Genomic DNA, 14,413 nt, shown 5'->3' with positions numbered 1-14,413 from the left:
TCAGAATTATCCTTTAACTTTGTTATTCTTGCTTCGCTGTTCTTGATCCATCTCGAGGCCACTGGGCTCGAGGTCGATACTGCTTAGTAACACTGGTTTGATTCACTCATTTCTTTCACTTTTACTTTATACTTCTGGATTATTAATTGGAATTAACTAAATCACATATTAAAATCACAAATCAAATTCAATTGTTACTCGTATTTTTGAGGTAAATAATTAGTTATGCACATGTTGAAAAAAATGTACCAAATAAAGTATTAATAATGCACAAAACTAATGCTTGCATTATTTTTTCTAATAGTTGCGGTCAAATGACTCCTAAACACAATTTTGTTCAAAAGCGTGGACCCCAACAGCCAAAGTGCCAATAGGAAATTAGTAAACTATTTTCATTCAACAAAGGAGGTTAGCATTTCAGCTCACTTATAGCAGACATGTATCTATTGTACCAGTATATAAATATGTAGAAACAACATACACAATATCATAAATTTCAGAAATCCCCACATAAATTCCCCTTTAATTGTGATCCAATCCTAAATAGCAAATACTTTCTTTCAATCATTTTCTCTTTGGCATGGCGGAGGAATCCCAGAAATGGGTGCTTATGGTAACGGCGCAGACACCCACTAACATAGCGGTGATAAAGTATTGGGGAAAAAGGGATGAAAATCTGATTCTTGCTATTAATGATAGTATTAGTGTAACCCTTGATCCTGCTCACCTTTGTACCACTACCACTGTTGCTGTTAGTCCTGCTTTTAATGAAGATCGCATGTGGCTTAATGGCAAGGTAAACATAATTTCTCTCTTTTTAATTTTAATTTGTGGATTTTTTGTCATTATTTATTCTATTCAGCTAATGTGGATTAATTTTTGTGACATTGGAAAGGATTTAAGTTATATATAGTGATAGTGTAATGAATTGTGTGAAGGGGGCAAGGATTTAAGTTATATATAGTGATAGTGTAATGAATTGTGTGAAGGGGGCTTGGCGTAACTGGTAAAGTTGTTGCCATGTGACCATGTCACCTGGAGGTCACGGGTTCGAGCCGTGGAAACAGCCTCTTGCAGAAATGCAAGGTAAGGCTGCGTACAATAAACTCTTGTGGTTCGGTCCTTCCCCGGACCCCGTGCATGGCGGGAGCTTAATGCATCGGGTTGCCCTTTTTTTGTAATGAATTGTGTACACCATCAATGTAATTTAACATGTTATTTTAGGTTAGTTACCATATATTCGGGGTTGAAGGTTAGCTCACTTGGCGAGCTCTCCTCCTTTCATAATTGAGGTGGATCATAGTAGTGTAGCATCCCTGATTTAATAAAAAAATTTAAAATAAAAAAGAAAAAAGTTGCCATTTATTCGAGGTTACTAGTCGACGTTATTAAATAGAGTTATATGAAGTTATCTTTTAAGTGACTTAGTAGTGTAAATATTTTTTACACTTATCAATACGTAGAATTTGGGGTACCGGTGGCTCGGGTGAGTTTCGNGGACATGGAATTTAAGAAAGAAAGAATTTTTCGCACATGCCAAAAATACCCTTAGAACTCGTGGTCTTAAACATGGAGCGACATATCCATAGTTGTAAGATTATTCCTTTAAAGGTAATTTGAAAAGTTTACTGGTAAAAAGTTCCCATATATAGAAAGGTGAGGTTTTTTTAACGGACTAAAAAGTAAAGATTGTCATGTAATATGAAAAATAAGAGTAGTACTTAAGAGTGTAAATATTGGTCAGGATTCGCTTTTAGCTGCTACATGCTAGATTCTAGGCTGTTATGCTGTAATAGTGCAACATTTTGAGTGTCTATTTGTGCTACTACATGTAGTAGAATCAAGGAGGTTTAAATAAGGAGTAGGGAACTGGGGTCCATTTCATACTGAGTCTTCATTCTTGCTTGAATTTATTTGCTAATTTACCTAGTTTTCCCCTTGGGGTTGAGAGTGAATGTATGATTATTCTCTTACCTATGCACAGACTTAGTAATTCAATATGCCTTTTTAGTTCCATCATTGGTAGAATCTTTGATCATCTTTTTTTTTTGCTACAACATAGTAAACCTAGCAGTGAGGAAAAAATTAAGATCCTCGAAAGTGCAATTCATACTCTCTTAGTTTTAGAAACCTGAGCTCGTGGGGATTCCTCCTTCATCCATTTTATTTCTAGGAACCCTTTGATCCTTTCTAATTTTGCTTTTGCTGGTTGTCTTAGGAAATATCCCTCTCTGGTGGCAGATACCAAAACTGTCTTAGGGAAATCCGAGCTCGAGCTAATGATGTTGAGGATGAGAAGAGGGGTATCAAGATCGCTAAAAAGGATTGGGAGAACCTGCATGTGCATATTGCTTCCTATAATAATTTTCCTACTGCTGCCGGTTTGGCCTCCTCAGCTGCTGGCTTTGCCTGCCTAGGTACTGCTAACCATTTCTTTGTTACTTAAATTCTAAATGCATTTTGTCGCTTCACTATTTCGTTTCTTTGATCTTCTACTGGCTGTTAAGTTTAAAGACCAAGGATCATGATGAATCTTGAAAAGGAATAATTACTTTATTATTGTAAAATTTAGTCCTTTATGAAAACAGTGGCTGCAGGAGATGAAGATATTGACCTTATCTGACAAGTATTTGTATAAACGCTATGTTGGAGGAAAGCTTTTCGGATTTTTTAACTTTACCTTATATGTTATAATCTTGTATTGGAGTTCACAATATCTGAAATGGATATTTTTAAGCATGCCCGTATCTCAATCTGTCATTTGACTTCAAAGCAAACAAAAAGTAATAACCTTCTATGAACTTTTCTTCTCTTATGATTTTTGCTACTTTCTTTTTGATTGTATTGGTCATTCTATCTTTCTAGTCCATAAAGTGAAGTACTTTTTCTTGCTCATTAGTTCAAGTTCTGCATTTCTCTTTTCTGGGTGTTCCACTCTTGGAGTGAACTTTGGATCTATCTGTAATGTACCATGTTGCTTGAGGAGCAAAATAATTTTAAGTGACAGAATGATTAAGCCAATTGAAAATTGCAAGCTTTTATTTGATCATATGCTGTCCTCAGTGTAATGCCTTATGTTTTTCTAAGTTTCTCACCATACATATAATACAATTTAATCAAGTAATGTTAGCTCCCCTGATGCTAATTCAAATTGATTAGAGCTTCCTTTTTCCTGCAACTGGTTTTTCTGGAAACTTATTATTTTAGCTGCGATATCTTGTAAGTGGTCATCAAAAGAATGGACTTGCTAGTGGAACTATAGAGGTACCTCTAATAGAATTCCTTTTCCTTACTTACAAATTCTGTAGCAATGTGATAAAGTACTGCATCCTATCTGTGCATTTGAGCTTGTTTGGGTTCCATTCCCCTTTTCAGTTCATGTATTGGATGAGTTAGTGGTATATATTTCCTCGGTTTCCACCCATGCTTAAGTATGCACGAGTAGGTAAATATTTGTCTATATTTCATTTATCTGTCGGTTGCATATTTTCATTTTAAATTCATTCTTTGTTTAAATATATAATGAAATTTTGACGACAATGAGTAAACGATGGATCTAGTGATCCCATCTTATGATTGTTGTGTTGATAAGTAATTAAGTATATAATATACTACATTACTCGTGGAATTAGTTTTCTCTTCAAGTTTTCTTTTTGATTGCTATTTTTTTTGGACGTAATTCTCTCCTATTTCCTGGATCTATGCTTTCTTCAATCTTATTCTTCTGAGACTTCTGAGACGGGTACAACTAATTTCTGTTTCCTCTATGTAGTTTATTCCCTTGCAAAGTTAATGAATGTGCAAGAGGACAACGGGAGGCTTTCTGCCATAGCAAGGTAGATTATATCAGTTGTAACTAATTCCTTTAGCTTGTTGGTTTGTATTTTGTTGGTCCTATTAAGTCCAATTAACTAGACAGGACTACAGTGAATTCTTCTCATATGTTATTACTTTCTCTGTTCCATTGGCCTTGTTTATTAGGTTTTTCTGGTGATAACTTAGATTCTATAGCTCAAATAAATAGTCAAAATGACAACTTTGTTTATTCACTTCAGGCAAGGTTCAGGAAGTGCTTGTCGAAGCTTATATGGAGGATTTGTTAAGTGGGTTATGGGAAAAGTACGTCTGGTTTATGAGTCCTTATCTTCTGCATCTCTCAACAAATATCTTATCCTCTCAGTATTGTTGTAATTCCTTTCCCCGGATGCGTGCAGGAGGAAAATGGAAGCGATAGTGTTGCTGTTCAACTTGTAGATGAGAAGCACTGGGATGAGCTTGTCATCATCATTGCGGTGGTATGTACTTTTCCATTCACATTATCATTTTTTGTCAAAAAGTTAAACAGTTTATTTCGTAGCTAGACCTTTAGGGGAAAGAAAACATCTCTCATCTTCCTCATTCTACGTATTCACAATATGAAAAGGACAAATTCAAAGTAACACTTCCTGTTTTCTGTTCCTTTTTGTGTCATCTTCCTTTTCTCCAAAATCTTGTTTGAGCATTACTTTGTGTAGAGATTTTCAGAGATAATAATGTAGAGATTGATGTCAACCTATCCATTAGAACTGCACTCCTTGGGACTTAACAAAAAGAAAAAGAAAATCTTGATGGACTCTATATACTTTTATATGGACCTGTGCGTCGAGTTGAGATCTTGGAAGATCCTTGTTTTAGAAATAGTTTTCTCTGGCTTCTTGAGCTGCCGTAACCAGACCCATTGTGCTATACTGGATATAGAAAACAAAGAACACCTAGTATCCTGCTCTTATTTTCATGACAAGTAATGCTTAAACTCTAAGGTCCACCAATTTGTTACTCTAATCATTTGCTTTTACCTGCTCCTTAATTTATTTTCTCTCATTTCTAGCAGTCATCTTATAGTTTCTCCACTTTCAAGTTTCAAATTATACTTTTTATACATTTCTTCACAGTTTTATGTCACCCCCCTCCTTAACTCATGTGCACATTCTTTACTTGGGAGTTTTGAAGTTCACTGAAATCAATCATACAAATTTGACCATTCGGACAGTTTTTGTGTTTTTCTTTTCCCTTCCAAAGCACGTCAAAAAAATTGGCTCGTTTTGAATGTTTTGGCTGTATTTTCAGGTGAGCTCACGGCAGAAGGAAACAAGTAGCACCTCAGGAATGCTTGAGACTGTTGAAACCAGTGCGCTTATAGAACACAGGGCAAGGGTATTTCTCTTGTCCTCTTGTTTACATTAGGGTTCTGCATCTTCTATTAGTGTCCTGAAAATCTTCCAGACATTTTCACGTGGTTCTTTAAGTTAACCTCTGTTCAGTTGGTGAGAGTTGTATTAGAAGTACGACTTTTCATTCTTGTATTCGCAATTTTCAGGAAGTAGTGCCAAAGCGGATAATTCAGATGGAAGAAGCCATACGAAAACGTGATTTTGCAACTTTCACTCACTTGACTTGTGCAGACAGCAATCAATTTCATGCAGTCTGCCTGGATACTAGCCCTCCTATATTCTACATGAATGATACATCTCATAGGCAAGTTCTTAACTTCAAGCTACTAAAATGAGGTGTTTGCGGAACTTCTTTTCTTTAAAATAAAAAAATTGAACTTGATATTTTTTTTTACTAATGTCGAGAATAGGAGAAAGTAAGTCTTAATCGTGTGTTCAATTTTCAGGATAATCAGCTGTGTTGAGAAATGGAACCGTTCAGAAGGAACTCCACAGGTTTTTCTACTTTACCGTAATCTTTTTCTTCTGATGCATAGTTGCATGATTTTGTTCATCCATGAATAATTCTCTATTAACCGTGTAAAATAACACAACTGCAAGAGTTGTTACCTTCTATTTATTATGCCCAAGAAATTTGTCATAGAATTCAATACTTGAGCTAGAATTTTGGATATTAGATACTTGAGACAGAATAGTGATTATCCTTCTGAACTGGAATTTTTTTTTTCATTCTCTAAAATGTATTGCATCCTCTCCTCAATTCCATCTACATTCCTGTTTGACAACTCCGCAAACTGAGTTATCTTCCAACTGAATTCTCCCTGGTCTTGAGCTTGGTGTTGAGCTGGTTTGAGATTACTGCTTTTCAGTTATTTCATAATATCGGTTATCACTGTGATCTTGACACTATATCAAGCGATACAAGAACATCTATCTATTTCAAGCCTTTTTCGGTTCTGATTGACAATTGAGTGTTTGGCTAAGTTGCATTATTGGGGTCTACTTTTTCAATAGTTTGACTTTTAAAGTAGGTTTATAGTAATAACATAAATAAATGTATATTTCTTAGTTTACCAAGTGTAAAAATGTTGCCAGGTTGCATATACTTTTGATGCGGGGCCAAATGCAGTTCTAATTGCACGTAACAGAACGTCTGCTGCACTTCTACTCCAGAGGCTGCTCTTCCACTTTCCTCCAAATTCAGAAACGGATTTAAACAGGTACATCCGCTATCAAACTTTGATTGTTTTTGCGTAATCATAGAATGAATATGATTTGGACCATTTGGCATCGATAGGCAGTCATATTCACTGCTTCTCCCCTCTTCTTCTTTCTTCTCTCTCCAGCTACGTCATAGGTGATAAATCAATACTGAAGGATGCTGGAATTCAGGAGATAAAGGATGTGGAAGCATTGCCGCCTCCTCCAGAAATTAAAGACAAGGTTCCAGTTCAGAAATGTAAGGGCGAAATTAGCTACTTCGTATGCACAAGACCTGGTAGAGGTCCAGTTTTGATAAGCGACGAAAGCCAAGCTCTTCTCAACCCTGATACCGGGTTGCCCAAGTGAAGTGCCGTACTTTTGCTTATAAGATTCTGTTGAATGATCAGGCCTAAACAGGGTCCCGAGTTCTACGTATTACAGCCTCTTACCCTAAAGAGAAAAAAATGGAGGCTGCTATTTTTATAATGGTTTCAGTATAGATGAACTTTGAATTCAAAAGCTGTTGTTTGTAGTTCAGTTTTCTTGTATTATTCTTCAGTGGAAATTGTTGTGTACTCGTTTCTTTGTTGAATGCAATAGGAGTCCTCAATTTTGCTTCTTTCAGTCATTTCCTGGAATCAAATAAAAAATATTTTTCATAATGAAGTGACTCATAATCTCCTTGTTGTACAACATATGCCTACATAAAACATTTACATTAGATTCTTGAGACAAATGTAATATAAGCTTATGGATTTATTGTGAGTTGTAAAACTGCAATACTATGACAGCTTAAAGGGGGAAAAATAATATATATAATGAACCAAGCTGTCATTTGATTCATTGACAAAATTATGAGAGATTGTAATATTGAAATTAATATGGATTATTAAGTATATATACTTTTTTGACAAATATTGGTACATTGCGTCGTAAAAGAAATATACGAATGATGTAAAAATAAAAAGAAGAATTAACCTAAATACCGTCCATCCAACCATTTACTTCTTGAGAGTCGTTTTAATCTTGAAGGTCGTATTTGACTAAGCTTTTCCTTTTCAGACTTAAATTCGAGACTCTTTGATTAAAAAAAAAAAATGAAGGAATCTTATTATGACACCAATCTTTATGTATTCTTCAGTGTCTTGTTGAATAACCTTAATAAATATTGCTAACTTTAGTAGGTAAAGTTTCGAGTACTTCTTTAATTTGCACATATATCTCAATAATCTTGGAGATTTTTTTTTAAAATATTGGACAGACCATATTCCTCCTCCATGTAAAACACAGTAGAAAGAAACCACTTTCACCAGTAGCAACCAAAATGGTATATTAGTGTTCAACTCAATAATTGATATTTTGGACTCCAGTGGTTCTGTCAGTTGCTGAACAAAATAATTGTAGGGACAAGTTTGAAGGAAATCCAGGCCACCAGTAATTAATGTAATCTTTTATGCAATTAATGTTGTTCGTGCTCTTCACCATCCCAAATGTACTACACATGCAAACTTATTCACATCTAGCCAAGGGATTATATTTAGCAAAAAAAAAAAAAAAAAAAAAAAAAAAAAAAAAAAAAAAAATTGATGAAGGAAATGGCAAAATATATTTTTTTTTTTTTTTGGGTTACAACCTATTCGGACTGATATTATTTTTTTCGTCGTTTCATAACGTATTGTTTCGTACCATATTATATTATACTGTATTGTGTTTTATATTTCGATAGAGTTCATTTTTCTTGTTTGGTTTGATTTTATTGTACAACCGATAGGTTACTAAAATTCCATAAGTTTCTTAGGTAGCCATGAAATAATCCACAGTTTCTTGTTCTAGTTCTGAAGCTGAATATTAAGCTTTTTTTTTTCTACTGCCATAGCTGAGACTTTATAATTTTAGCCATTATTGCAGGAACTTGGTCTATGACTTTCTTATCTTTTTCTTTTTTTGGAACCCCAGGAAAACCCGCAGCCGCTACAGCCTCTGCCCTTCGGGTGAGCACTCTGTGCGCACTGAGTGAACCCCCCACTGTGTAATAGCCTGCAAACCACATAGGCTTTGCCAGGGAAAAACAATAGGTGATAACCTTATTGTCAAATGGTATACATTTCCAAACAATCAGACAGCTGACATCTTCACCAATTTCAACTATTACATTGCTTTATCAGTTCATCAGCAAATGAGAACAGATAAAAACTATGCTTTATTTTCCATGTTTCTACATTAGGAAGATTCACTCATTACTGTTCTTATTTGGCAAATGTTAGCTCAAGACTAAATTCTTTGCCAATAAGAACTGATAAACCTGACATCTCCAAAACACCAGATGTATTTCTGTCAAATTTTGTTCTAATTCTTGAGTATACATTCCTCTTGCCCACCATTTTAGTGGTCAACTTATTTGCACTTATTCTACTCACCCTATTCTTCAGTCCAAGAAAAGTCACCTTGTGTATTTTCCAATTCTTACTCATAGCAAACTCTTCATTCACAACCTCTGATCTGAGATATAACTTATTGTTTACCACACCACTGTGAAATCTCACTAAGCTCCATTTTCCACCCTTTCCTCCCATTTCAACTTCTTCTCCATCGTCCAAGAAAACTTCGCCTGAACTATTTCCCTTGTCGCTGATGGCAACAACAAGTTCGAATGGAGTGTCCCGAGCTGCCTTTGTTGTCATTGCTTCTCCTTGCATCGCTAGAATATTTCCCTCGTGAAGGTGTACGTTGATATGATCAGAAGGTGCAGCAAGGTTGATGTAGTTACCGGACTTCATGTTCACGTAGTTTGAGTAGTTGAAGAGGTCGAACCAGGTTCCAGATGGAAAATATGCATTAACTGAAACCGCTCCAGATGTTAGCACGGGTGATATCATTAACCCCTTACCGATGAGAAACTGAGAGCCGATTTCATAAGTGTTTGTGTCCTCAGGAAATGAAAAGAAAAGTGGCCGCGCTATGGGGACGCCTCTGGAATGCGCTTCAAACATTAGCGTGTAGAAGTATGGTAAGAGCCGATAGCGAAGTCTAAGCACCTTTCTAGCTGTTGCAGCTACTGAATCCCAGAGATATAGCTCTTGATGGATAGTAAACTTGTCAGAGTGATCCCTTGAAAAGGGATAAAATGCACCAAGCTACAATTGACGATACGTTGATATTAACAAATGAACATCAGCTTCTGTATGAGTATTTTAAGCAAACCATTAAAACTGATGTATTTATGAAAAACAACAGACTGCATAGGATTCTGCACTAATATGACAACACTGTTAATGGAAACAAGTCGACTCCCCGGACTAGAGGTAGATGCAGTGTTACCTTGTCGGGTTCTGAACCCAGTACTTTCAACGCGGTGCATAGATTTATGTGTAAAAACACACTTAAATTGCAAAAAATAGTAGGTCTTAACCTATACGGATTCAATAATCAGAACCTTAAAGGTTGAACCCGTAGAGCTTAAATCCTGAATCCACCTATGCCCTGGATTATACATTGGAGCAGGAGGCGCAAAGTAGAAGAATAAGATATCGTATGCAGATATGTGTAAAACTCACTTAAATTGCAAAAAATAGTAGGTCTGAACCTATACAGTTTCAATAATCAGATCCTTAAAGGTTGAACCCGTAGAGCTTAAATCCTGAATCTGCCTTTGCCCTGGATTATACAACGGAGCAGGAGGCACAAAGTAGAAGAATAAGATAATATATGCAGTGATGGGTAATGAATTGTGCATGACTTTTGAACTGTCAAACAGAAATAATAAACTCCTGATATATGCAAAATACTTCTGTAAAGAAAACAGAACATGTACCTGAATCCAACGGCGGCAAAGTTCCTCAGTTGTATTTTTACCAAAGCCACATATATCAGCTCCAACCATGGGAATTCCAAACAACCCAGAATTTAAAATGCTAGGAATACTATAAGCCAAGTCATCCCAAGTTGCAGCATTATCTCCAGTCCAATGTGCTGTATACTTTCCAGCACCCACAAATGTGGATCTGCTAAGTATAAATGGCCTTTTACCAGTAATATCGACTAAAGCAGCATTGGTTGTTTTAGCTTCGAGGAATCCATTGAGGTTATGAACATTGTACTCTAAGGTGTTCCCATAATGTACCGATGTTGCTGGGACAGTCTTCTCGTTGATTGGACGTAGGGTTCCCGAGTTATTGATCTTATAAGGAGGGTTGTCAAGAGTAGAAGATGGGCTTGGAGGAGAAGAAATGAAGTTAGATAACTCGTTCATGTCAAGCCAGAGCCCGTCAACGGGGAGACTTTTATGGAAAATTTTGATTTCAGTACTCCAGAAGACTCTGGCTTTGGGATTTATGAAGTCAGGAAAGTAGACTTTTCCAGGCCAAACTTCGCCAAGATAAGGGACACCATCGCGTTTGATGAAAACATCCGCGTCCATACCTCTCTTATAAGTCTCATATGAATTGTTTATGCTGATCCCTGTGAACAAAGCATTGAGATCAATAAGGAGAGAAGAGCGCTTTGATTAAGTCATTTCTCCCAACGCCTTTGGAATTTTCTCAACTTCTACACCAATTTAAGTATAAATATCAACAGAACCAAGAAAATTCAATATGTCAAAACTCACCTGGATCTAATATGAGAACATATTTCTGGCCATCTTGATGAAGTTTATCAACAAATTTCTTCATCCGGTCAAGTGGGAAATTAATCGGATCAACTGTGAAATCCTTATAGCCGTCCATATAATCAATATCTGTCCACATGACCTCAAGAGGGATCTGAGCTTTTGCATAGCGGGCTACTACATTCTCAACTTCAGTAATACTTTTATAGCCATATCGGCATTGGTGAAAGCCTGTGCACATAGATTGCAATAGATGCATAAAGAAACAATGTCAAGCTACAAAAAAAAAGAAAAAAAGAACGAAACAACGTAAAATGGTGACAAGATTATAGCTTTCAACAGTAGAAAAGAAGCACCTAGTTTTTCCACAGTAGAAAAGAAGCCTAGCTTCCCAATTTTATAATTAGTCATAGACCGAAACCACCACCACAGAATCAAGCAATAATCACAGCAACCAATTAAAACAAAGGTAACACGAATAAACTCAACAAGACAAGGTAATTCACATGCGTAGATTACTCACCAAAAGACCAGTATGGCATGGGTGCAGGGCGGCCAATGAGCTCCGTGTACTGCTCCATGACCTTCTCTGGCACAGGACCAGCAAAAAAATACAGGTCAATGACCCCGCCAATCACCTTGTAGGTAATTCTATTACCAGAGTATACAATGTCCATCCCGTTGCTATTGAACAGCAAGACTCCGTGAGTACTCCCCGCGCCAGGATTAGACCTGACGTCCATGTAAAAAGGATGGGAGCCATACAAGTTGAGATCAACATTTGCACTACCAATATCAGCATCCCAGAGTGTTAATGTCTGATTACGCTTGAGCTTAAACGTTCTCTTGGTATGCTCCCCGAGGCCATATATAGATGACCTATCGGCTGGCAATGAAGAGGACAGTTGAAGGTACTGGTCCTTGAAGATAAGGAATGTGTCTGGAGAGTCACTTTTAGGCGAGGTATCAAAAAGAATGTCACCTGAGGAGCGACGTTTGATAGTAAAGCCAAAAGGCGTGGTGTTATAGAGAGTGAATATAAGGTCTGAAATGGTGTCTGTATGGAAGTAATGTGTGTCCTCTGATAATGGAAGTGAGGAATAAGAATGTTTCTCCAAAAGGGAGCTGCGGGGGAAAGAATGAGTTTCGCGGGGGATAAATTCTTGAGGGACTTCCCATCTTTCATGATCTGCATCGGTAATCCTGACTCGTAAACGATCTTCTGTCTCAAAGCTGCAGAATCCATCAACATGTAAAACAAGACAGAGTTCATTAACAATCTTTTATATTACAGAAAAGAGTAACCTCACAACATTACTGAAACTGAATGCCCAATGCAGTTCAGTCTGATTCTGCACATTTCTATATTCAATCATAGATATTGTACTAGTTAGGTGAGATACCAAATTGTCAGACCACAACTAGTATCTAAATCAAAATCACAAAGATTTTTTGATACTAAAATGACTCATGGTGTAAAAAATCCTAACACAAAAAAACCAACAACAAGGAGCAATTATTTAGAACTGAGAAATGGCAATTTACTCTCTCTAATAGCTTAATTTTTAGATGAGGTGCTCACACGCTTCAACATGATATCAGGCAAACAGACATCTTGGGTTCAAATCTCACCGCTAACCAAAAAGCAATAAAGCATTTTCACGTATTGGATCCATGAAAAAAGAATCAAGCCAACATGTAAGGGGCGTACAACAACAACAACAATCCCAGTGTAATCCCACAAACGGAGTCTGGGAGGGTAGTGTGTACGCAGCCCTTACCCTTACCTTGTGAAGGTAAAGAGGTTGTTCCCGACAGACCTTCGGCTCAAGGCACATAAGGGGCGTATTGAAGCATAATATAATTAACAATTACACACAATTCAACATGTTAAACCATTGACTTTACTTTGAACCCAAAAAGGACAGCCAGGTGAACTAAGCTCCCGCTATGTGTGGGGTTTGGGGAAGGGCCGGACCACAAAAGTCTGTTGTATGCAGCCTTACCCTCTGCATTTCTACAAGAGGCTGTTTCCACGGCTCGAACCCGTGACCTCCTGGTCACATGGCAGCAAGTTTACCAGTTGCGCCAATGCTCCCCAAAAGAGTCCACTTAATCAAGAACTAACTCAACTGTCTCCACCACTTAAAACATCAACTTCCCATTTCAATACCAAATAAACTTAAGACTTAAAGTAATGAAATTTCATTAATAAAGATGTAATTATAAACAGAGTTTTTCAAAATTACCAGACAGTAAGTGTGAGATTTTGAATGTCAGGTCCAAAAACAGAAGAACTTTTGATGAGTTGAAGATGAGCAGTCAATGTCTTTCCAAAGGAGTCAACGCCTAATGATCGGACAGTATATCCATATCCAACTTGTTCAGCTTTTGTTAATACCGATAAAGTGAAGAACAACAACAGACAATTATACAGAAAAAATTGTATCTGAGGTTGTTTAGTTTTATCGATGTGTCTATTCATTGTGTGTAGTAGAAAAGATGAGTGATGAGGAGAATATAATATCAAGTTTTGCTGTGATATTTATATATGGAAATGAAAAAAAAAATGATTGGGCCTTAGAATTTGGAAGATATGCCAAAGTCATTGACTGACCTCCAATCATCATAATCTCTACTTGATTACGAAATATATATATATTTTTGGTAATTGATTACGTAATATATACCTTTTACCATTGGTGTTTATGCCCGCTTAAATATTATGACATGTTTAAATTAATAAAATTTAAGGGTATTTTTGGTATAAGTCAAAAGCCTCTATCTTGTTAAAATTTGTACTCAATCAAATATCGTCGTATAAAAATGAAACAAAGTGTATATATACATAAAGAGCGTGTTTATTTGTACCAAGAGACAAAAATGTTGATATTTTTACATAATCAAGTCACTAGTAAGAAAATTATAATTAATTATTTATGATAAATATTAATTGGTAACCTGTTATAATCTTAAAGATAGTAACTAAATCTCTTATTTTTTCAATAAGATAGTAACTAATCTACTCTCTTTTTTACCAAATTTAAAAGTTTTTTTTTTGGTAATTAAGTTTTTACCAGGGAAAAAGTATTTACAAGCCATTACAAAAAGACCCGTAAAGCTTGGTCAGACCCATAGCTTTACTTCATTCATCCTCTACTACTCCTAGTCATTCTCTCCTATAGTTAGGCTAGACAGGCTAAATGACCAACTACTGAGCGGAGGTGGACCCAAAATTTTTACGCGTGGGGTACATTATTCTGCTAAACCAGTATTATCTAAAGGTTTTTAGTGTTCAGGATGCCAACTGCTTTAAATTAACCATTTTCAAGATATATATATATATATATATATATATATATATATATATATATATATATATATATATATATAT

At 36.2% G+C, this 14,413-nt stretch overlaps 2 protein-coding genes across 2 annotated transcripts; one reads left to right on the top strand and one right to left on the bottom strand.

The window, feature by feature from the left end:
* Positions 1-435: 435 nt before the first annotated feature.
* On the top strand, positions 436-7,041 carry LOC109219818 (diphosphomevalonate decarboxylase MVD2-like). Its single transcript, XM_019384289.1, has 10 exons — positions 436-796; positions 2,219-2,417; positions 3,773-3,836; positions 4,056-4,119; positions 4,215-4,295; positions 5,107-5,193; positions 5,357-5,514; positions 5,657-5,705; positions 6,306-6,430; positions 6,557-7,041. The coding sequence occupies exons 1-10, from the start codon at positions 581-583 to the stop codon at positions 6,777-6,779; spliced, it is 1,266 nt and encodes a 421-aa protein (XP_019239834.1). The 5' UTR covers positions 436-580; the 3' UTR covers positions 6,780-7,041.
* Positions 7,042-8,485: 1,444 nt separating this feature from the next.
* LOC109219817 (alpha-glucosidase) lies at positions 8,486-13,573 on the bottom strand. The gene is made up of 5 exons (XM_019384288.1): positions 13,269-13,573; positions 11,543-12,252; positions 11,020-11,250; positions 10,225-10,871; positions 8,486-9,547 (listed from the first exon to the last, which is right to left on the bottom strand). Exons 1-5 carry the CDS (start codon positions 13,502-13,504, stop codon positions 8,660-8,662), a joined length of 2,712 nt encoding a protein of 903 aa, XP_019239833.1. The 5' UTR covers positions 13,505-13,573; the 3' UTR covers positions 8,486-8,659.
* Positions 13,574-14,413: the final 840 nt, after the last annotated feature.

The sequence above is a fragment of the Nicotiana attenuata genome, unplaced genomic scaffold (genome assembly GCF_001879085.1).
Source record: "Nicotiana attenuata strain UT unplaced genomic scaffold, NIATTr2, whole genome shotgun sequence".
Taxonomy (NCBI): Eukaryota; Viridiplantae; Streptophyta; class Magnoliopsida; order Solanales; family Solanaceae; genus Nicotiana; species Nicotiana attenuata.
The sequence above is the reverse complement of the archived record's forward strand: the minus strand, read 5'-3'. Positions and strand labels throughout refer to the sequence as shown.